The sequence below is a fragment of the Drosophila nasuta genome, chromosome 3 (genome assembly GCF_023558535.2).
Source record: "Drosophila nasuta strain 15112-1781.00 chromosome 3, ASM2355853v1, whole genome shotgun sequence".
Taxonomy (NCBI): domain Eukaryota; kingdom Metazoa; phylum Arthropoda; class Insecta; order Diptera; family Drosophilidae; genus Drosophila; species Drosophila nasuta.
In genome coordinates, this window is record NC_083457.1 from 16,852,173 (window position 1) to 16,875,561 (window position 23,389).

Here is a 23,389-nt window from a genome sequence, read left to right on the forward strand (position 1 = left end):
ATTGCCTAACAAGTTATTCGGATTGTTAATTGTATGTCGTTTATTAACAATGCCATTTGGAGGCTGTGGCTCATAATTTGGCAATGTTGTGAACACTGCAGCAACAGAATAGCAAATAATTACTGAACATTGCTTCAAAGCGTGAGAAGCTCAAATTCTCTTTGACGTGTTTGAAATAAACAACTCGTTAACGAAGGTTTCGATTCCGGTTTTTTTTTTTTTTGTTTATAACTTAATCCTCGAAGAACAACAATCTCAATGAATAGTCAAAATTTCACAGTGAACAATTTGTTTTACTCGATGTGACGATATAAATACATTAAATAGTATTTAAACGATTAACTTATTTAACAATATTTGGTGATTTAGCATAGACTTCTAACATGTTGGTTTTTTTTTTTTTTTGGAATTTGGTAACTTAACAATTATAACAAATTTGGGGCACAATTAAACATAGCAACAATGTTTTCCTTTCCACATTTATTTCAGGTAAATGTTGTTGGCTCAATGCACAGGCTGTTCAGGATCAGTCTGGGGTCAGGGGAGAGGAAGGAGCCTTCCAGGAAATTGAACTCCATATTTCATATAGGGCAATTTGGGCTCTTAAAAACACGCAGAACCAATCGGAGATCAGATCTCCGTATACATCGATGTCTACGAGGCCGCATACCAAGTGGTTCGATTGCTGGCCGTTTCCTCATCAGGTTTGGGCATTATCCAAATGTTGCCAATGCCACTGTCGGAGCTAAAGCGATTCGAGTCGCGATACAGTGAGAAACTCGGTGCCTTGCGATGTAGATGATCGTTCTCACGCGAATAGCGCTCTTGCAGCTTCAGACGCTCCTCGTTGGCATAGTTGTTGATCATGTCGCGTATCAGATCCAACCAGAGCTGAATCTGCGCCGGATCAGCGGTGAATTCGCATTCCTGTTGCTTGCGGCGCTCATAGTAGAGTGTAAACGATTTCGTTCTGGCCGAGATACCAACGTGCTCGCATGGATAACGACCATGGAAGACCAGATGCTTGCCTTTTATCTCCGTATAAATGATGCACTTGTCAAATATAAACACTTTGGCACGATAGTTGCGCTTGAGCTTTTGATCCATCACCTGGAACTCGCTGACCTTGCGGAACTTGCCCTGATAGTACACATTGAACTGCAAAGAGTGGCATTAGTATCGTGATCGTGGAGTGCATAGAAAGTAAACCCACCTCATGGCAATCCACAATATCATTGATAATTTCCGATTCATTCGTTGTGGTCAACAATGTGCGCAATCGCTTCTCCAGACGGCAGCAGGACTCAATAAGTGGCTTCATCACAATGTCGCGATTCTTAAAGAAAGTCTAATGAGAACCAAATGAAAACAGATTAATATATATATAAGAAATTGAAGATGATGTTTTACTCACAGTGATGAACTGGGTTAGGAGCAGTGGATAACGCGCCATTCTCTGAATTGGCTGAACAAGGAAACTGTTTATGCCCAGCTTGTCATCACGCTCCAGGCGAATGCTCTGCGTGAAGGAATGATATTCAGTCATTGGAAAACATTTTAGGATATCCAAAAACAACTTACCGTAAAGTAATTCTTATAAAGATCGCACAGCTTTAAGGACTTCTGTTTGTTCATAGTAAAGATCACATAACCATAAAAGCAGTCTTGCTGTAAGATCAAAGAGAGGTGTTAGTAAATCTATAAAAACGGCAATAATATTAATATAATTAATAATAATAATACAATTAACATAAGCGGCGTACAAGCTCCCATGTCTATCGACATGTATTCTTATTATCTGTATTATGTTATGTGGTTAATCTAGCTATTTTTATGAAATCATGATTCGTGTTTATATTAATTACTAAGATATAAATAAATTGATGAACTGATGCATAATTGATGAAATGTTCGTTTGCATAGTACTTACATCTAAAAATACTAGGAATTCGTCAAAGAGACGTTTAAGATCACGGCGATTGCGTTGCAGCATGGGCAAAAACTCATCGCGATGGAATTCATAGATCTGCTCAATATTGCCAAAGAGATCGTACTTCTTGCCACGCAGTCCCAGAGGCAAGTCCTTACGCTGGAATATATTGCCGTAGTTCTCCAAGCCAGTAAAGAGATTATTCACATAGGCCTCTTCGGTGTGTATGAGCTCTTCCAGAATTGGATGTACACATTTGTCGCTCTTATCACGCAGCTCAATTTCCACATCATCCTCTCTGGAAAATACGATTTTATTTATTTTTATTATTTTATATTATTTTTTGCATTCTCTTACTCTTCTTTGGGCTGGTAGAGTGAATGAAATTTATCAACCAGTTGATGGTTTGTTGTTCCAATGATTTCAGTCTTCCTTCTCGGAGTAGAACGATAGTTTCTGCGAAGAGAGATAAGAGCACATAAAATGGTCAAACACTGAGAACGACGCTCTGCTTTTTATAGCATTTATCATTGATAACGATATTAACGCTAAGCTCACTAGACTAGCCCAAGAATATGGCAGCCATTTCGAAAACAACAAATACAAGATAACGCGTCCCCAACGAGGCGTTGTATGATTCACGACTTCATCGCCCTCTGATAAGCGACGCTCCAGTCAAGGCAACCGTACTTATGTACCTATCCATGTACATAATGGAAGCAAGTGTATTGTGTATGATTCAGTTTGGAAAAACGGGTTAACCCCCCACACACACGTTGTAGGAAATTGGACATTACCCGTCGCAAGTGCTTGGGGTGTCCATTCACATAAAAGACAAGGATCTTGCCCAAAGTTTTGTACAGCAATAACGAGAACTTGGTCAGGCAGTCCAAGAAGAAATCCAACTGAGAGATTAGGAACCACGACACCATGATCAGAAGAAGCATTGAAACGCCCGTCACTGTGAAGCCCATCAGCTGCAAAGCTAGCAAATTACTTCGATGCGACCAAAATTGGACTGAATACAGACCCCCTCGATACAGCCCTCCCTATTAGCCACTGTCAAGGATAGTGACGAACTGAGAATGCTCGCAGTGGGTGAAAGGTCGGACGCATTTGATGCATTGGAGCCGCTCTTTGGTGTGACCTCATCGGTGTCCGCTTCAAAATCTAACATCGATACTGATCGAGTGGCAGTGACTTTTGTGTTTTCGTTGTCCTCAATCCTTGCATGCCTCGGGATCGTATTAACTCCTTTCGATACCATGACCGGACGGGGAGGCACAAAGTTTTCCTCTGATTCGCCATGAAGTTGCGTATCGCTCTGGCCTTCGTTTCGATTCTCTTTGGACTCTGATGGCTCCATGTTTTAGCTGGAGATGCTTTATAAGATTCGAGTGCGATAGATACATTTTTTAGAATATTCCGACATTTCCTAACACGAGTGTAAATACGTTCCAGAATCGGGTTTGACACTTAATTCGAGGCAGCAACCGGTTCACAATGCTCATAAAATACAACGAAACTTAAAACGGAGGTTTCACCTTCAACATTTGTTCATTAGGTTCCCCCACTCAATCTCTGAACTGGAAAGACTAAGCTGAACAGTATGCGAAGGTCGTCTCTAAATCTACAAAACAGGGTATTGATTGAAGCCATGATATCACCGATATCATACATCATACTTATATAGTTAGCACACTCACCTTGGGAAATCCTTGTCGGGTCGCAGCGGCCGAGTCTTGTGTGTGTGATCCGCGCTTATCGAACGCTGCACGTGCTGGGATTTGTTCTCCTCGGGTTCAATGGAACAACTCAGCACTGCGGAGCTGCTCTCCTTAAGTTCATGCTCCGCTGGCGTTTGGGGATCCGTCTCGAAGTCAGAGATCTGATCAACCTCATCCTCGGATCGCACCTCGTCAATGCTGACGTGTGCACTAGAAATGGAATTACTGCCGGAGCTAAGACCCGGCAAGGCAATCCGACGTGGTGTAGGAGGAGTTTTGAGCTGCGCAGTCCCATCGTATTGCGAGAAGCTGGGAACGCGACGATTCTCGAGCAACTTAAGACTGAGTCGCTCTTGCCGCAAGTAACTGATGTTTGATTTGAGAGTCTCAAAACGTTTCACCTTCTGTCGCACATCCAACAGAGCAGGATCCGCCGTGGGAGTGGTTGGTGTCATTGGTTCCTCATCGGGTTGGGAAGGAGTTTTGGGTTCTTGTTCACCCGTCTCATCGCTGGCCGCTCGCATTTTAAGCACTGAGCGTCGGTTGAACGCACTCTCCGTATCCGAGTTGACCGAGTAAGAGAGCTGAAAGGAACTGGAACTGGTGCTAACGTTGCTGTCGCGTCGTCCGGCGTTCTCCGCATCCACGTTACTACTGCGACGCAGAGTGTTGCGCTTGTTGAAGTTCCGGTTGCTCAAGTTGCGCTCTCGCCGAAACGGCAGCGGGCTGAGATCTTCGTCAGCCATTATGCTCGGAGTCGCCTGATAGTGTTTATCACTACCAACTCTCCCGCTCTCTAATTATTTTTAACTGTCTTTGTGTCTTAATGTGTTCTGTTTCTCTCTCTTTGTTTTTTGTCTCTCTATACTTATTTCTTTTTAGCCAGAGTATGGAGAATAGCTTTTCATTCCACAACCAATTCTCTAGTTATAGTAGTTACAATATTAATTTAGTTTTAAGTATGTGTGTATTCACATTATTGTTTATCTTTTGTGTTTGCTTTGGAATTTTTGAGACACGTATTTGTATCTCGTGCGTTGGCTGCCAACAGCTGTGACTGCGGGGGTTTTGTTTATTTTTCGCTGTTTTCGCTTTGTTTTTTCGTCCGCTTTTTAATGCGCTGCAACAAAATGTTAAACAAAAATAAATATTCGATAAAGTGTTTTTTTTATATTTTAACATTTAAAATTGTATATACAAACTTTTGCATAGTATATTCAAATACATGTATAAATACACAAGTCATTTAGCAAAGTCACAAAGAGAGAGATTTTTGTGGTTAAACAAAAGAATCTGGCAATTTGTGAACAAATATCGTTAGACGTTTTTTGCATCTTCTTGATTTGATCATTGAAATGTAACTTTAAATTTACTTATTATTAATTTACATTATATAACTTTACGCGCCTCAAGATGGATTTTGATTATTCCTACGCTGGTAGGGATTGTGCATTTTTTTCTTGTTTTAATCATTAAAATATCTATTAACATTAACTATTAACTCGAAATTTGCTAAATACATTAACTGTATATAACTTTGGACTTAGTTCGTTAAGATGGTCCGATTGTTTTACAAATATTTACTATGTTTGTGTGGATACAAATCTGTTTATTTTTAATGCGAATGACGTCAAGCGGTTATAGATTCAAAGATAGCCGAGCTCACCATACACAGTACACTATCTGTAGTGGCTAATTATCTGTGACGTTGCGACAAAAAATTGTTAGAACGTAATAAACTCTGTTTCTAAACAACATCTCATCTTGCTCATTCATCACAAGTTCTGGTTGCCTAATAGCCAAACGAATTAATGGAAAACACTTAATTCTTAAACAGTTAAAGAAATCTTAAAAAAAAAAAACTACAGTTAGGTGTGATCGAATTTGGGATACCCTCTACCCATTTTCAATAAAAGAAAATAGAGTAATATTATCGTTAAATATATCAAATTAATATACCGATAAAATACTGAAATATACCAAAATATATATTTCGTATGTCAATATAACATTACATTCAAAATTCATCTTTGAATACAAAATACTATACAGCGGCCGGTTTTCGCGATAAAATAATATTTCTTGAACAACTTCTAAGTTCTTAAGCTGATTAGTTACTCAGGAATAATCAGAAATAAGAAATTCTAAACGTAATTCATATAAAACTGTGTATAATTAGATAAACTTTTACCTTAAATATAGCATACATATAAATAAGCAATCCAATTTACTTTAGAAATGAGAATTGAAGCAACTTTGCGAAGAATTCATAATCAAGTATTGCTTTTAAATACTCAGTAGGTAAACACTTTTGCACTTCGTTTAAACATTCGGTTTTCTAAGTGAGCATGGGCTTAAGGATCATAATATTCTAACAGAAAACTTTCATTTTTTTTATTATGTTATATGAGCTTGGAAGTTTCAACAACGTATACAATCTGGATCGGAAATTATTTCAATTTTAAATTAAATTTCATTTGCTAAGTTCAGCCAAATTTAGCAGTTTTACTTTTCCATTTTACTAAGAAATTGCGGTAATGAAACGTTTAGACATTTACAGCGCCTTCGTGGCCCTTGGAGGGCCAGGTACCAAGGAGGACATTATCATCCAGGTGGCCAAGCAGCAGAACATTCGGTTCAATGATTTGCCTCAACTACAAAAAGAAGTTGATCAAGCACTGGAGGAGAGCCAAAGATTGGGATTCATCGATCGACAGGGGACAATCTACAAATTAAACATGGAGACGACGCCAGCGAAGTGTTTGAACTCTGCTCCCAATAAACCAGCAACGACAAAGGCAAGTCAAGGAACCGCAACAGCAGCAGTGGAGCGCATTTCCAGACAACTTAATGGCCAAGGAGATGGAAAGCGAAGTCACTCTGTAGCGAGCACCCGAAGCGGTCCCAAGTCACCTCCATTGTCATTGTGCTCTGCCTGCGTTGTGGATCCCAATGTGAAGACAGAGCGACGCAAGAATTCGAATAACCTGGACAAAATTCTGTTACCTAAAGATACGAGTGTCTGCTCTATTTGTGGCCTTAACAGCGATAATTCCGGAAATACTGAAGAGCCGGATGTAGATAAAAGTGTGTGGCCCCCAATGCGTACTTTAATATGAGATCGTGAGATAGTAAGTTGCAAGGTTCGATGGAATTCTATATATAAGCACTATTCTATTGCATTTTATTATAAGAAAATTAAGAATATGGGAATTAGCTTACTTATGTGTCATATATATTATATGTATGGGTTATATTCGTTTGTCCGTTATCATAATTTTGAGGCATAGATCTTACAACTTTTATTATTTATTGCAATTTTGATTGATCCAACTGGTTAATTGTCTATGTACTGTATCTGTCTTTGCTTTTATATGGCTACCTATGTAGTAAAAAAAAAAGTATTTGATTATATAACAAATATGATCAGCAGTAGCTTATAACCTTAACTTGTTTCCTATCTATTTCTTTCAGATTTCTAGCACTGTCATGGCTGCTGATTATTTTGATAAACTGACTAAATTAGTATGTTCTTTCTATCGGACAAATTGTTGCTTCACAATCAACAATGCATTATATATATTATATGAAACTACTTAGAGACGAGTAAATAAACAAGTATTAACAAAATTGGTATTTTGTTTTTAATTGGATAAATTCTCATAACCGTTGATTTGTTGCCCCTGTTTGATAACCTCTAACCTCGTCTTTTAATTGGCTACAGTACAAAATGAATGAGTTATATTTTCTCTTATGATATTTTTAAAAAATTATATGAACTTCAGTTCCATTCGCTTTGATTTAATGCTTATGCTTTGATGATAAACAATTTAAGAAACGATCATCTAATAAGATTCTTCTCATTTGCCTAGAAACTTTTATACATTTATCAGTATACATCAGTTCATTCATTTCCTAAACTAATAAAAATAATTAAATTTAAATGGTTTATGTTGTTTTTTATACTCGTAGTTCACTGTAACCGTTCTTAGTTGTTTGGTGAGAAATGAATGGGTCATTAACAAGTTTTATAGTAGAAACTGTAAAACAATACCAGTAATAACATCACTTAGATTTAAAGTACAACTGTTGGTTTTCCCAACTCAATTGTTATTTATAAATACTTTGGCTTAAGTACTTAGCTATTCGTTATAGGTGGGTTTATATCATTGTTTGCTTGCCATTCTTTCGACTTTTTATTGATTGTTCAACTTTCAATATGAAACAAACCAATTAAGGTGAATTAGTGACCTCACAAACTCTGATCATACATTTTGTATATAAGTTGTCTGAAGAAAAGTTTATCTTTTGATGTCATATCAAATATCAATAAGTAAAGGTTGCTACAGAGCAACAAATATTACTAAAAGTAAATAAAAACATAATTTAAAATAAATGTTATTTCCTTTAACTTGTTGCCAGGGAATAAATGCACATATGTTAGCTTTATAAGCGTCGTTCTCAAAATTGTATCGAGAAACAAAATGTTATGAGTGTGAGTACATTTGGCTATCTCTTTCTCTAATCTACCAATTGGCTTTTAAAAGCCGTTTCTTGGAATTGCCGGCACGAAAATAAACTGCAACAATCATAAAAGCAAATGACTGATATGATTTTATTAGTAAACACTGATAAAAAAGGGAGTTTTTGTGCTATTTTGGAAGTAAAGTGAATTTTATATTTTGTAACTTAGTATTAAACAGTTTTTTTTAGCAATTGTTTATGAATTTACAATCTCCAAAATGAATACGAAATAGAACTAGAGAAACCACAAAAAGTTCATTAAATTATCTGCTTAGTAAAAAAAAACGAGTGAATAAAAATGACAAAAACACTCATTTGAGCCACACTCATTTAAAGCCAGATTTGCACACACACGTCATGTGAAGAGAATTAGGGGAGAAAACACTATGTAAACCCGATTTTGTATATACAATTTCACAAATATTTTAATTTGTTTTCTATATACAATATTTACATGTCATGCACGTGTTAATTAAACAATTAGCCATTAGCTGACATATTTAAAGCGCGTCTATAGTCTGACTTTTATTTTACTGTCTGTTAGTTAGATTTAGAGTTTTTTTTTCAGAGTTTATGTGTAGACATAAATAAATAGATTTGCAATTACGTGCTTTTTATGCTATTGTCCATTTGCCATTTTTGACACTTACATTAGGTAACAGTGGCAAATTTAAAGTAATTTTAAGGTCAGCTTTAGTCACAATTGAATCAACAGAATGTTCTATAAGCGCACACAGCGTATACGCAATTTACACACACACAAGTGTTGCTGCGACAGTTGCTGTTGCTGTTGCTGTTTCTGTTGGTGTCGTTGTTAACTGTTTTGCGCATACACGACAGAGACAGACAGACAGACGAACAACTGACGAGTCGAGACGAGAGACGAGACACGACGAGTCACGATATTTTTGTCGACGCCCGACGACTAGAATTCAGTGTTCAGCTCACCTGCGCATTTGAATTGGCACTGATCCGGAATTCGCAATGCAGCAAGTGCGAAGTCGGCGGCTCTCTTATCACAGTGGGTGAGATACGTTTTTTGCTCACAGCGATTTGACGAACTGTAAATGAAAATACGAGTAATGAAGACAACTGAAAAAGAGACAGATTTCAGCAGATGAGAAATATACAGTCATATACAAATATATTTAACTACAGCAAGTTGTCAATCGCACCCACTGTGCGCTCTCCCGCTCTCTCATTGTTTGTCACACAGTCGTTGTTGTAGGCTTTTAACTGTTTTGCGTTGCTTTGGATGTTGCTTTGGCATTGCTGCGCCGACTCCGCCGCTTTAGTTATAATTTTTTGCTCGTTGCTCGTTCTATCTTTATTATTTAGAGTGCACACACTCTCACACACAATTTAGCAGCTACTCGTGTACATGTGTCTGTAGCTGTTGTTGCTTGTCACTGTCTGCGTGAGAGTTTTGCCGCATTTTCTACAGCAAATTATTGTCATAATTCTTTTCTTTGCCGCGCTTCATTATTTCGCTTCGTATTTACATGCAGGCGGCATAAATTCTTAATTAGTCTAGGCCGACGACAACACGACTGACAATACAACAATGACAAAACCCATTCAAACATACTCGTATTATGTACTACATAAACATACTTTGGCACTTTCTTGCAGCAACATTGAGAAAATTGTCATAAGTGGTCACAAAAAAAAAGAGTTTCACAATGAACAAGGCGAAAATTATATCTTTACAGCTGCTCTGTGCATATAAGTATATACTCTGAAAACACATACGTACTCTTAAATTATTATCTTATCGACTTATCAGCAAGTATTGTACTTTTTTTCCATCGTCGCGTCACTTCGCAATTCAATCGCCACCAAGAAGAGCATAAGATCCAATTGGCCATTTGGCGTAGTCTCAGTGTTCAAGTACTTTACACATTTCTGCTTATCTTAGCGCATTTTCGAACGTTCGTCGTTCTCAGATAGCCGAAAACTAAAGTACGCTTCAGATACACCTACTAAACATTCTTGCTGGGGGAGTCACAGCTGACTTGTGAAATACAATTTAAAGTGCATGGGGTTTAATTTTAATCCGTATCAAAGTACGTTAGAATCCGTTGATTTACTGATTTGATAGCTGAATGTGTTCGAGATATTTATTGTTGTTGTTTTAACATTCAAAAAAAATGTTGCCGCCTTAAGCTGTAAAAAGTTTTCAATTTAAACAGCAAACAGCTTTTAGTTGCGCACTACACATTCAGGTATTATAGCAACGAGCTTTGTGTGGTACGTAAAAGCTTGTCAGCATGAGCCAAGCAGTTCAAAGCTTCTACACTGCTTCCACTTACAGCAACCGAGCGTTACAGAATTGAAAATAATAAACATTTTTAAAAATAAATAAATAACTTTTGTATATACATATATATATTGCAATTTATGAATGATATGAAGTAAAGAAATACAACTTTCTGTTCGAAGAAGTCATCTCATATCATCAGCTCATATCATCTCTTACTTCACTGCAGTTGGACTTTGCATGCGTGCCCTTAACCATAAACAGGCTTGACAATGCGTTCAGATTTCAATACAGAGCTTGGTGCCGACAGTCCAAAACATTCTACCCACCTTCTCATGTTTGCGTTTATAGTTTTCTCCGCCTCCAATTATTGTTTATTGTAACAGTCAAGTTTTCGCCGGAAATGCATTAAATTAAAGCTTGGATGACTAAAGATTTCATTAGGATAACAGATCTTTAGATTCGAATGTCATTAGTTCATCCCTACTCAAAAATGTTATAAGATAATCTGAAAATATACAGAAGTCTGCATAAATACACAATACTTCTCTTTATTTAAACTGACATTAATATGTCAAATATTGTAGATAACCCATTAAAAGCGGGGTTAAATATTAGTTCAGCCTAAGCCACCAACTATAATTGCTTAATAATTGAAAACTGCCCAAATATTTAGTTGAGCTGAACAGAATCGCACTCGTTCGACAATAATATACTCTTAATATCTTAAAGAGATAATAAAATATACTCGCAAGAGTTTCGAGAAAACCAAAAGAGTACTAGTATGAGTAAAATATTCAAAGTGATATAGAACCGTGTGTAGAATACCCAATTAGGTAAGCTAAATTGAACACAATAAGATAGTTAAACTATAGTATAAATGCTTTCGTCGAGAGGGCTTGATTATAGGGTGACTTGTTACCATTTTCTGGTTTACCCACTCACATATGTAAGTACATATATTTTAATTAAGGCACATAATTGCACTTCTTTACCAAATAAGTAAGCCTTGCTTGTAAAATTGTGATTTATTTACTTGTAATGTAGCTTAAATAGATTGACATGCATAACCTAAGAATAACATGTTATGAGGTATCAAAATTAATTCCATACTCATATAGAACATGTCTTATGTCTTTCCCAGTTTTGTAAAATAGAAATTGTAAAAACATTAAACTCTATACGTGAGATAAGTAATTGAATTCATCAAGTAAGAAATTCCTTTGTAAGGCATTGAGTACAGCACATGTCAAATCGCCCACACAGACTACCGCAATGCTAGCAAACTGCTCTCTCTGCAGTCAAAATCAGATCTCTACACATCTGCTCTCACTAGTACACACACACATACACATACGCAGCCAAAGCAGAGTAAAAGAAATAACCGGCCTTTAGACCGGCTTAATTGCTAGTACCTCTTTCTTACTCTCGCTGCTTAAGGAGGAAAGGTGTGGTGGAGCATATAGCAAACTGTGAAACTATGCACAGTTTATTGAATAAGTTCTTATATTTAATTAATTTATACAAATATATCTTACTCGTGCCTTTTAGTTCGACTTTAAAACACAATCAACAGACATACGCATGTAAATACAATCGCGCTATGTTGTGAGATTGGAAAGAGTGGAGCCTAAAATTTCCTTGTATACACACACACTCTCTCTTTCTCTCTTTTAGTATGCCGGCCGCTGAGAGCATTTCATGTGGGAGTGACGCCGCCCATTTTGACTACTCAAACGTATAAAAGCCGGCACTCAACCTCTCCAACAACAGTCAGCTTTCATTGCTGTTGCTGTTGACGCTGTGATCGGTTCGCTGTGTGCTGTGTACCCAACAAAACGCAAAGCCATCTCCAAACATAATTGACAATTAAGAAGCGCAGCTGGAGCTGAATTTTTTTGGAAAAGTACTTTGAGGTAAGACTGCCCTACAGAGTGGAGTGAAGAAATACAATTGCAAAAAAAGAAGAAGTGAATGCATATTAGTTGCAAAGTGATGTAATTAAGTCAATTGATTTTGCCAATTTGAAAACGAAAAGAAAAAGAATAGAAATTAAATAAAAGCCGAGTGCATATTGTTGTCGGTAATACCTTCGTCTTCGTCATCGACTTGGTGATCGTGCCTAAAATTAGAACTGTCTGTAAATCGATTTGATTTGTGGGTCAATCGATTCGAAATCGAAAAGTTTTGAACTCGTTTCGGGCATTTGTAGTTCTCGCCTACGACTCGAATCATTCGCACGCAAATATGTGAAGGACAACGACGTGCGTGGACCCAATCCAAACCCATCCGAAACCAATCGACCAATAACGTCGAACGAAACCATCTTCGAATTGCATTAGAAATAGTAAACTCGAAATCACAATTTTCATTTCATTCGGGAGTGCGCGTACGAATTTCAAAGCGTGAGGTACTGAACTGTCGTGATCGGAACTACTTCAGATTATTTTTAAAGTGCAATGCGTTTTTCAATTAAATTTCTTATATAACTGAGACAATAACTGAAACTATACCAAAATTTGTAGACAATATTTAAGTTTATGATGAAAATGAGCATACTTTCACATCAGATTGTTGAAATCAGAATTGAGACACTGCGGCTTTGTAAATGACTTTGATAAGAATGTGCTATGAGGCTTAGTTAGTTCAGCTGTAATCAGTGCGAGTCAGCTTCCAGTTTCCAGCCCTCTCGGTTGTATTGTTTGGACATCTGGCACTGGATTCTATATAGAAAACAGCACGTGTTATTTCTGACGTACTTTTCAGGTTCCTGACCTAATAATGAAAAATATATTTGGATTCCAAAAAAAAAAATAAATAATTTTTAATATGATAACTGGAAATAGAAATGTTCAAGATTTGCATACAAATAAGAAAACCAAATATGCAAATTGCTTTCTTCCAATTTACCCATTAACCATTTCCTTTGACCTTTTTGAATTAGTCGAAAACTTTTTGTAGACTTTTCGAAAAACGATTTCACACATTTAATTGAGCAAGAGAAGTCAAGTCAATAAGACAGCATCGAGAGTCGAAGCATTAAAATAGCACAGCATGGCTAACAAATTGCAGTCGGATTTTAATTAAATCATGACACTAAAATACCCGTGGCCCTTGCACCTCCTCAGCATGGATCTTGCCAAATTAAATTCAATTGAAGCAACAAGTCGTGCAAGTGGGATAGAGACGCAAAAGAGAAGAGCGAGAGAGAGAGAGATAGATAGTCAGAGTGAGAAAGCCAAATCGATTAGTGCAATTTGAGACTCGAAATAGCAAAAGCAAAGGCAAAGGCAACCAACCGATCGAGGAGGGGGACAAGGGATCTTTGCAATGAGCTAACTGACTGAGTGACTGAATGGGCGAGCTGCCAAATGTATCAGGCACCAAAAGCGACGAAGACAGCAAAGCAACACTTCCAACTCGTTTCGACTTTCCACAAGACGCCGCGACAAACAAAAAGGGCTGAACAGCACTTCCTGCCTAACAGCTTGCAGTTTATATTTTATACTATATACTATAGTAAGCGAAAGACAATGGAAATAGGGGTACGCCCCCGAGAACGGAACGGAACGGAACGAGACAGCGTCAGCGTCAACGACAGCGCCCCAACTACAACTGATCAGAGAGTCGCCTCATTTAATTTGATCTCTGTAGAAGTGACGTGGGTGTGTCTCGGCACTCGGCTCGCATTGTGGCTTCCTCATCCACCTCCAGTCTCCAGTCTGTAGTCTGAAGTCTATACCCTGAGTCTGCAGTCCGCAATTTCCAAGTCGAACTTCTGGCATAATCAATGCATTTCCGCTTGGCAGCCATAATAAACAGCATCGTACCGTTGATTTATTGCAATTGTCTTTAGGAATGCTGAAGGCAACGAAAGAGCCGAATATGGAAATATCAAGTATACGCAAATTAAATGGATTATGAGACTTAATTATCACGTTATTGCTCTTCGAACACGTATCGAATTGGAAATACCATTGTGAAATAAACAGATATGAATATTAGAAACTTCTTGAACTATTTCCGAAATATGTTTATTTGCCATTATACCACACTTATCTTATCAGGTTTGCTTGAAACTAATTAATAGCTTACCCCAAGGTGTCACGGTTTCAAATAAACACGTTCTTCAACCTTCCAAACGTCATATCTGTTATCGGGCCCAATCTAATGCCTAATCAGATTAGCGAACAAACAACTACTGGGAGCTTGTTATTTTTCTGTCAGCTTATGGGTTTGTGTAAATAAGAGACCTAAGCAAATAAACTCAAGAAAGAAATTCGAAATTCGAACGGAGAAACATACGATTGATATAATTCTCTTTTTGTTATCTTTATTTACACAGAGAATTGCATTGAGTAAACGCAGAAATGGCTGACGAAGCACAAGCACCACCAGCTGAGGGCGCCGCACCAGAGGAAGGCGCACCACCAGCAGAGGGCGAGGCTGCACCACCAGCCGAGGGTGAGGCACCACCCGCAGAGCCCGCCGAGCCGATCAAACACAGCTACACGCTCTTCTACTTCAACGTTAAGGCCCTGGCAGAGCCCTTGCGCTACCTGTTCGCCTATGGTGCCATCGAGTACGAGGACGTGCGTGTCACTCGCGATGAGTGGCCCGCTCTGAAGCCGAGTAAGTTAAAAAGATCTCTAGTATCTAGGATCTCTCGAGTAACCACTCTTATTATTAGCCATGCCCATGGGACAGATGCCGGTGCTGGAGGTGGACGGCAAGCGTGTGCATCAGAGCATCTCGATGGCTCGCTTCCTGGCCAAGACAGTGGGTCTGTGCGGCGCCACGCCGTGGGAGGATTTGCAAATCGATATTGTCGTTGACACCATCAATGACTTCCGTCTAAGTAGCGAACAATGTGTGATTCAGTTTCATGTTCAGTGTCCTTGATTAACTCTCGAATTTTTAATGTATAGAAATTGCAGTCGTCTCGTATGAGCCCGAGGATGAGATCAAGGAGAAGAAGCTGGTCACACTTAATGCTGAGGTCATTCCGTTCTATCTAGAGAAACTGGAGCAAACCGTCAAGGATAACGACGGTCACCTCGCATTGGGCAAGGTTCGTGTCACAAGCAATCCTTAATTTAAAGGCAATCTTTACTTTGAAAATGGTTTTCCCACAGCTCACCTGGGCCGATGTTTACTTCGCTGGCATCACCGACTACATGAACTACATGGTCAAGCGCGATCTGCTGGAGCCATACCCAGCTCTGCGCGGCGTCGTCGATGCCATCAACGCCCTTGAACCGATCAAGGCTTGGATCGAGAAGCGTCCCGTAACCGAAGTCTAGAGCTAACCAGCCAGGCAGCGGCAGCGAAAGGAGAATCATTGCACAATAACAGCAGCATCAACAACAACAACACCACACCAACTCCAATACCATACCAACACACATTTTTATTACTACTATTATTATTATTATTTACACATTTTGTTCCACTCTTTGATGGGAATCTAATTCATGTAGACCTACGAAAGGGATTTAACCGCACGGGGTTGCGTTCAGAAATTCAATTCGAATTTCAGCGCAGTCCTCTGGCACATGGCACTTTATAATTCTTTTTGGCATAATTCTCTTTGCATTGCCTAGAATATACGTAACTATTCATCAGCGGATCTAATTTCTAGCTTTTACACCAACTTTCAAATTTATAAAGTTCGCGACAATGAAAAACGAAAAAAAATATAAATATATAATATTAACCAATTATTGCACAGTTATAATATTGCTCTACTTTTAGAAAAAGACTCCTAGTACATATGTATACTCTAAAATCTTACTATATATCTGTATGTATATATACTACTATATATGTCCACATCCTATAAGTTTAATATTCAACTATCTTTAGTCCAATGCGAAGAGTTCTAAATATTTAAACAACACTACACAATACAGAAAATAACGCAAATATTCAGTTCATTTTTTTAGTTTTTTTGTATTATTTTTCCGTTTTTTATTACGCATTCGTCTAGCCTCAAGAATTTTCTACTTCCGACCATTAAAACATTGAAAAAAACACACATAGGGATTCGGTAAAAAGACTCACAAATATTTGAGGTTACAGACTTAACCAAAAATTGGATTTATATACAACACAAATCAAAAAGAAAACTGCCAGCATAAAATTATGATTTTGACATTTTTTAATTTAATGTATATTTTACATTCAAATATTTGCAACATATTTCAACTCACCCATTTTAAATAAACGACACACAAAATAAGAAATGAGCATACTTTTCGAAAGCACGTAAATTGGTTTTATTTAATTTTTAAGCAAGCTTTAGAATAACAAGTTCACCATTTCCATATTCATACATTCAAGATTTGGTGAGTTTACCAATGGGAGAAAAAGTATTTAATTAAAATACTTTTACTACTCCTTTGAAATTAAAGAAGTAAAGTATGTGGAAACATTTTTTAACTTACCCAACAAATTTTGAAGTCAGCAATAGGAAAATGATACTCGGATGATCATGATGGTTGAAATGAATGAGAATTAACTTTTTCATCAAATCTGCAAAATGTAACAAGTGTTTATTTTTTGATAACAATATAAATGCACAGCTGGTCAAATCTAAAAAAATCGTACTCATTTACGCCTTATGCTTCCACACAGGATGACGCTTTTCAATAAAGCTTGATAAACCCTCTTTGCAGTCGTCCAATTCCAGGTTTTCCATCATTTTACTCTGACCACATTTGTAGGCATCTTTGAGTGGCAGGTTTAGTTGTTCATAGTAAAATTGCTTTCCCAAGCTAATTACTGCACGACTCTTGCTTTTAATGGCCCTTGTAATTTCATCAATGGTATCATCCAAATCCTTTTCGGCCACCACTTTCGTGACCAATCCAGCTACGTAAGCCTCTTGGCTAGTAATTGGCAGACCAGTCATTAGCATATATGCCGATTTGGGACGCGACATGACGCGACCAATTGCAACACCGGGAGTATTGCAGAAGACTCCAACGCTAGCGCTGCATGAAAGGTATTAAATTAACTCTATGACGAATATAGTATGGTTTCAACAGCTTACCCGGGCGTGGAGAAGGTGCTCTTGTCTGAAGCCACGATTATATCACAGGACGCAACAAGCTGGCAACCTGCCGCTGCAGCCATGCCATTTACTTTGGCTATCACGGGAACTGGCAACTTCTGTATGTCCAATATGATGTCAGTGATCTTTTGAAAGACTTCGTTGCGGTACGCAGAATCATTGGCCTGCAGCTCCTTTAAGTTATGACCAGCTGACCAAATCTTGCCTTCAGCCGATAGCACTATGCAACGAAGTTCGGTGTCATCGGGATCCTTAACAAGATCTTTATGAAGGGCATTCATCATGGCCATCGAAAGAGAGTTACGTGTACTCTGATGGCACAGTGTAATTTCGCGCACACCACCATTATTCGAGACCTATGTTTTTAAAAGCAAATACAATTTATATAATAAATGAAAATCCTTTGATTTTATATTTTACCTTTACAAATTCCTGCGATGCGGTACTAGCGTAACGAACATTTAACGTACGGGTACACTATTAAAGAGGCAATTATTAATTATGGAATTATGTAATTCATTTGAATATTTAATATTTACTAATTTAAGGGTATTTGGCAAAAAACGCATCATTTTATGAACAACAAGTTAATTAATTCTTCCACAATCAACAGGCTCTTCCAACTCAAATGTCTTATCGATATCTATCTTTATCGATTGTTACACATTGCATTGCTTCAATTGCTTCAAAGCGTAAACAAATAATATTGACTGCGTACTAAGCTCGCATGTTTGCGTTGCCATTCGCCCGGAAGCTATCGATACTACTGCTTTGTTATCGGTGCCAGCTCAACAGCTGTGCAGAGCGCTCATTTGTTTAGTAAATTTCTCTCGCTAAAAGACAAACAGGTGCCATCAATCTATGAAATTTGCAAAGCAAACAACTTTAGCTTAAAGCACAAAATGTTAGTAAAATAATAAACTGAGTACAAGTAAATGAATGGTGAATGAAAATAACTTGATAAATATAAGCCGTTGGATTTACATTGAGAACAAAGACCTTTGAGCTAATAAACTTACAGTTACACACATACACATGTGTGTGAGTTTCTATGCATGTGTGTATATAATTAATAAATAAATGAACGCTTATGGAACACGTCCGATACGCTTATCAACAGAACAGACCATTTGTTAACAATTATCAAGCAACTAGCTCACACGATTTTCAGTTATTGACTGGAAGTGCGCGAGTACGGTTCATTTAGAACTCATATAGTTTTAATTTTTAGCTATATACTCAAATCGGTGACACAATGCGGCCATTTTCTGGAGGGGATTGCGTGAAGCCCATCGGCGGTTGCATCAATCGGGCCTTTGGCGACAAGGAGCCTTGGCAGGTGGCTGCAATTACAGCAACAACTGTTTTGGGCGGCGTTTGGATTTGGACGATTCTAACTAAAGACGAAAGTAAGTGGCATTCATCTAGCATGCCATCAATCTACTTTAAATTCTTTTGACATACATTCTAATCCCACAAATAATCTTATCTGCCCCTCACTTTAAATGTCTTGTATAGAAAGCCAAACACAAGTTCATATGGTATGTATGTACTATTGTGCTATATAGTAGCTATATACATATTTTTGTACTTGAGTATATAATCAATAACCCACACGTTCAGGTACTTTGAACTCTGTCAAAAGGCTTTAGCACGCATTCGACGTTCCATCAACTTTGAAGTTTAATTTAACTAAGAGATTATTGATAGATTAAACATATCTTAGTGATTTACTTGGTAACGGGATGTGGATTGGTTTCAGCAAAAAAGCTATAGAGACCTAATTATAGTACATAAATAGTTTCATAATAATCACGGCTAGACAGATATATAAACCTTTTATCGCTGTAAGCAATGTGATAAATTAATACTGATATGAAATGTTATTTTATGACTAACTCTCGCTTTTAAATTTTTTATCAATGAACTGTAAAGTATAGAGTTCCGTTTGTCATGTTTCTGTATGCCAGCGCATAAATATGTATTTCCTTTCAGCGACATTCAAATGATATATAGATTAGTAAAATGAAGATAAGACAGATTGTCCAATTTTGATATGGACTTATGACGGCTGATAAAGACCGATCTTATGATTTTTCTTTGTTCAATTTGATAAACCTTTTTCTTTCTTTTCAAGGTCTGTATGTGCGAGGCAAACGTCAGTTCTTCAGACTAGCCAAGAAGCTGCCACCTGTTCGACGACGCATCGAACAGGAGTTAAAGAAAACGAAGGACGATTTTGAGGCGGATATCAAGAAAAGCAACCAACACCTTACATACTCACTCCGTCTGCCAGAAAAGGGTCTGAGCAAGGAACAGATTCTGGGCCTGGTTGACGAGCATCTCAAGACTGGTCACTACAGTTGGCGCGATGGACGCGTGTCGGGTGCAGTCTACGGCTACAATCCAGAGTTGGTTGAGCTGGTCACAGAGGTGTATGGAAAGGCATCATACACAAATCCTCTGCACGCCGACCTATTCCCAGGCGTGTGCAAAATGGAGGCTGAAGTGGTTCGCATGGCATGCACTCTTTTCCATGGCAACAGCGACTCCTGCGGTACTATGACCACCGGAGGCACTGAATCCATTTGCATGGCGATGAAGGCTTACCGAGACTATGCTCGCGAGCACAAGGGCATCACAAAGCCCAACATCGTTGTGCCTCGCACGGTGCATGCAGCATTCGACAAGGGCGGTCAGTACTTTAACATTCACGTGCGCTACGTTGACGTCGACCCAGAAACCTACGAGGTGGACATCAAGAAGTTCAAACGTGCTATCAACAGTAACACCATTCTGGTGAGCTAGAAGTAAACTTACAATGAACTTTTTTGATAATAACAATAATTATTTTCAGCTGGTTGGCTCTGCACCCAACTTCCCATATGGTACAATTGATGACATCGAAGCTATTGCTGCTCTGGGAGTTAAATACGATATTCCTGTGCATGTGGACGCTTGTCTGGGCAGCTTCGTTGTAGCTCTTGTGCGTCATGCTGGCTATCAGCTACGACCCTTCGATTTCGCAGTAAAGGGCGTTACCAGCATCTCAGCTGATACCCACAAGTATGGTTTTGCCCCCAAAGGCTCGTCGGTCATTATGTACTCAGAGAAGAAGTTTAAGGATCATCAGTTTACGGTCACAACCGACTGGCCTGGTGGCGTCTATGGATCCCCAACTGTAAATGGATCACGTGCTGGCGGCATTATTGCTGCCTGCTGGGCCACAATGATGAGTTTCGGCTATGAGGGATACCTGGAGGCAACCAAACGCATTGTGGACACAGCGCGTTACATCGAAAGGGGGTAAAGGATAAGCTAAAGTTAACTTTTTAAAACATTTTAAATTTATATTTTATAAATTTTTATAGTGCACGCCAGATTGATGGTGTATTTATCTTTGGCAAGCCAGCAACTTCCGTTATCGCTCTGGGATCCAATGTATTTGATATTTTCCGGCTATCCGATGCACTGTGCAAATTGGGCTGGAATCTGAATCCATTGCAATTCCCCTCTGGGTAAGTTCACACTCTACACTACCGAAATCAAATTAATTATAAATAAACCTTTTAGCATTCACATCTGCATTACGGACATGCACACCAAGGCCGGAGTAGCGGACAAATTCTTGGCTGATCTTCGTAGCTGCACGGCAGAGATCATGAAAGATCCCGGACAGCCCGTGGCTGGCAAATTTGCTTTGTATGGCATGGCACAGAGCATACCCGATCGCTCGGTTATTGGTGATGTGACCCGCCTGTTTCTGCATTCCATGTACTATACACCTGAGAAGTGAACAACAATGTGCAACGAATTGTAATAATCCATCCCACGAAACCCCAACTTTGTATTGTTATTGTTTCCACATGTATATCATCTGTAGAATATTGATTGAATGGCGTAATCGAGGGTACAAAGTCTTTGTTATCGACATTTTTGGAGATCATTTTATGTGTATTTATTTGATTACTATATGTCAACTGTGAATTGTATATCTATTAAAAGATTCCAAGTAATTGATTGTACTTTTGTAATATTTGATGTCACCTAATTTATAAGTTTGAAATGAGTTTCGTCTTTAATTTAATTATACTTGGCTGCAGATTTTACACGCTCATATCCTCTCTTTGTAAGTTATGGACATATATTTTTAGTTTCACTAACTATCGGAAGCGGAAACATTTATTTATGCGGCTGCTCATTTATTTCATAGAGCACGTGTCAGGTGTCAAAATATCTCTAGGTGCTGGCAGCAACAAGTTTTCGGCAGACTCATTGGAGACGCGACACAAGACGAAGAACAACAAAAAGCAATACATTATTTTTTCACACAGCTGTGCAACAAATGAAACCTGTCGCACATTAACATGCGTCAGTCAAATTTGTTCACTCCCACACAAGTGTTTATACCTTTGAGTCTCCTATTCACATTACAAAATATTCCCAAACGAGCCGAAAACAAAAATGATATCCAAACACCCAAAACAAAAAACCGGTGTTGCCAAAAACAAACTTTTATTTATGAATGCGAGAGACGTAAATGAGTAAAGAAAGAGATGTACCGTAATGGAAAATGATGGCATTTTCTCAATTTTCCAATTAGAAAATTAAAAAAATAAAGTTATATTATATGAAATTCTGTTTAAGTCCCCAAGGGTCACAGTCTTTATTTCATAACTGGTTGCAGGCCGACAACGCCCGCGCCTCCGCTTCAGTTAGCAGTCGACGTCGCTGTTGACGCCGACGCCAACAGCGACGACGACGACGACAACGCCGACGCACAGGTTGAGCGGCTGATTCGTTCATTCGCTCATTGCGGGGCTTCGTCTCTGGCTGCCTCTCCATTCGGTATGTGTCCGTTGCGAGCGTCAGTCGCACTCGTCGCGTGTGTTAAATAGCTCCGTCTGTCAAAAGTTGAGTCCACAAACCAGATTTGAAACCAATGAATATAATAATATAAAATATGGCATATAATTTCATGGAAATTCATTAAGGGCGCCATATCAAATTGAATATTCAGCAAAAGATCAAAAGAAATCCAACTTGTTGTGCTTTTTTGAACAGGTTAGCAGTTTAACTTGTTAACGCTGAGTGGCGCCCTTTGGCACCTAGCAAGTATTGTATATAGTACATATATATATTATGTCTGTAGCTCTGTTGAAAACATCGAAAGTGGTTCTTAAGTGAGAGTGTGTGTGTGTGTGTGTGCGAAAGTGAAGTGCAATAATAATAAATTCTGCTGATTAAGTGTTATTCTCAAAAGTCGATTGCTTGGACACTACTGCACAAAAGGAATACTTCAATTAACTTAGGTATGTATGTAGTGACACCTATCCGGAACACTTGACGATAGACTAGCCAAAGTTTCATTTCACCTTAGTGATAACTTATAATAATGGACAATCATCTAATGATCATAATCAATGCATTGTTTGCATGAGTTGCCAATGGAATTAACAATCCCTAAAGAAATATTGTTTCTCTGTTATACGATAATAATTGACCACAGCAACAGTTGAAGGTACAAAGACAAACAAATAGTGTAAATAATAATATTGCGCCATCGATTCCTAAGGTACCAATATAAATATTATGAACTTGCAGTTGTTGATAACATGTCTGCGATTATTCCACCTTCAGTAAAAACATGCGATCCAATTATAACTTTTATTTTCTTTCTGCATATCTCTGAACATACCAGACGCATATCATGTTTCATTATCTGCAATATCAGTTTTAAGCCTCTCAGCCGTGTATTCGAAATTTCAACCCGATATCGATAAACAATGAATATTCGAAGAATTAAATGCACTCACGCTTTATAACTGCTTTGAATTTTTCAAATTTTCTGGGTCACACAGAATAAAAAAAAA

General features: G+C 38.2%; 5 protein-coding genes across 10 annotated transcripts; 3 read left to right on the plus strand and 2 right to left on the minus strand.

Annotated features, from left to right (window-relative positions):
- Positions 1-257: 257 nt before the first annotated feature.
- LOC132790543 (triple functional domain protein) lies at positions 258-9,220 on the minus strand. 3 transcript variants are annotated; one of them, XM_060799107.1, is made up of 8 exons: positions 9,130-9,220; positions 3,637-4,777; positions 2,288-2,386; positions 1,931-2,228; positions 1,582-1,668; positions 1,415-1,519; positions 1,214-1,348; positions 258-1,158 (listed from the first exon to the last, which is right to left on the minus strand). In XM_060799107.1, the coding sequence occupies exons 2-8, from the start codon at positions 4,401-4,403 to the stop codon at positions 655-657; spliced, it is 1,995 nt and encodes a 664-aa protein (XP_060655090.1). In that variant the 5' UTR covers positions 4,404-4,777; positions 9,130-9,220; the 3' UTR covers positions 258-654. The 3 variants fall into 3 exon arrangements, with proteins under 3 accessions (XP_060655090.1, XP_060655089.1, XP_060655091.1); XM_060799106.1 differs by having other exon boundaries at positions 8,832-9,139; XM_060799108.1 differs by lacking the exons at positions 3,637-4,777; positions 9,130-9,220 and adding exons at positions 2,728-2,891; positions 2,961-3,066 and having other exon boundaries at positions 261-1,158.
- Positions 6,004-12,136, plus strand: LOC132790547 (uncharacterized). Of its 3 annotated transcripts, none has more exons than XM_060799116.1 (2): positions 6,004-6,788; positions 12,119-12,136. In XM_060799116.1, the coding sequence occupies exon 1, from the start codon at positions 6,195-6,197 to the stop codon at positions 6,774-6,776; it is 582 nt and encodes a 193-aa protein (XP_060655099.1). In that variant the 5' UTR covers positions 6,004-6,194; the 3' UTR covers positions 6,777-6,788; positions 12,119-12,136. The 3 variants fall into 3 exon arrangements, with proteins under 3 accessions (XP_060655099.1, XP_060655098.1, XP_060655097.1); XM_060799115.1 differs by lacking the exon at positions 12,119-12,136 and adding an exon at positions 7,132-7,287 and having other exon boundaries at positions 6,004-6,800; XM_060799114.1 differs by lacking the exon at positions 12,119-12,136 and adding an exon at positions 7,132-7,287 and having other exon boundaries at positions 6,007-6,788.
- A 75-nt stretch (positions 12,137-12,211) lies between these two features.
- LOC132790546 (glutathione S-transferase S1) lies at positions 12,212-16,707 on the plus strand. 2 transcript variants are annotated; one of them, XM_060799112.1, is made up of 5 exons: positions 12,212-12,357; positions 14,787-15,073; positions 15,132-15,299; positions 15,370-15,512; positions 15,577-16,707. In XM_060799112.1, the coding sequence occupies exons 2-5, from the start codon at positions 14,812-14,814 to the stop codon at positions 15,742-15,744; spliced, it is 741 nt and encodes a 246-aa protein (XP_060655095.1). In that variant the 5' UTR covers positions 12,212-12,357; positions 14,787-14,811; the 3' UTR covers positions 15,745-16,707. The 2 variants fall into 2 exon arrangements, with proteins under 2 accessions (XP_060655095.1, XP_060655096.1); XM_060799113.1 differs by lacking the exon at positions 12,212-12,357 and adding an exon at positions 12,704-12,851.
- Positions 16,026-18,165, minus strand: LOC132790545 (enoyl-CoA hydratase domain-containing protein 3, mitochondrial). The gene is made up of 5 exons (XM_060799111.1): positions 18,056-18,165; positions 17,937-17,993; positions 17,496-17,872; positions 17,051-17,436; positions 16,026-16,975 (listed from the first exon to the last, which is right to left on the minus strand). Exons 1-4 carry the CDS (start codon positions 18,086-18,088, stop codon positions 17,055-17,057), a joined length of 849 nt encoding a protein of 282 aa, XP_060655094.1. The 5' UTR covers positions 18,089-18,165; the 3' UTR covers positions 16,026-16,975; positions 17,051-17,054.
- A 114-nt stretch (positions 18,166-18,279) lies between these two features.
- On the plus strand, positions 18,280-21,532 carry LOC132790544 (sphingosine-1-phosphate lyase). Its single transcript, XM_060799109.1, has 6 exons — positions 18,280-18,420; positions 18,748-18,925; positions 19,654-20,315; positions 20,374-20,822; positions 20,888-21,034; positions 21,090-21,532. The coding sequence occupies exons 2-6, from the start codon at positions 18,772-18,774 to the stop codon at positions 21,310-21,312; spliced, it is 1,635 nt and encodes a 544-aa protein (XP_060655092.1). The 5' UTR covers positions 18,280-18,420; positions 18,748-18,771; the 3' UTR covers positions 21,313-21,532.
- Positions 21,533-23,389: the final 1,857 nt, after the last annotated feature.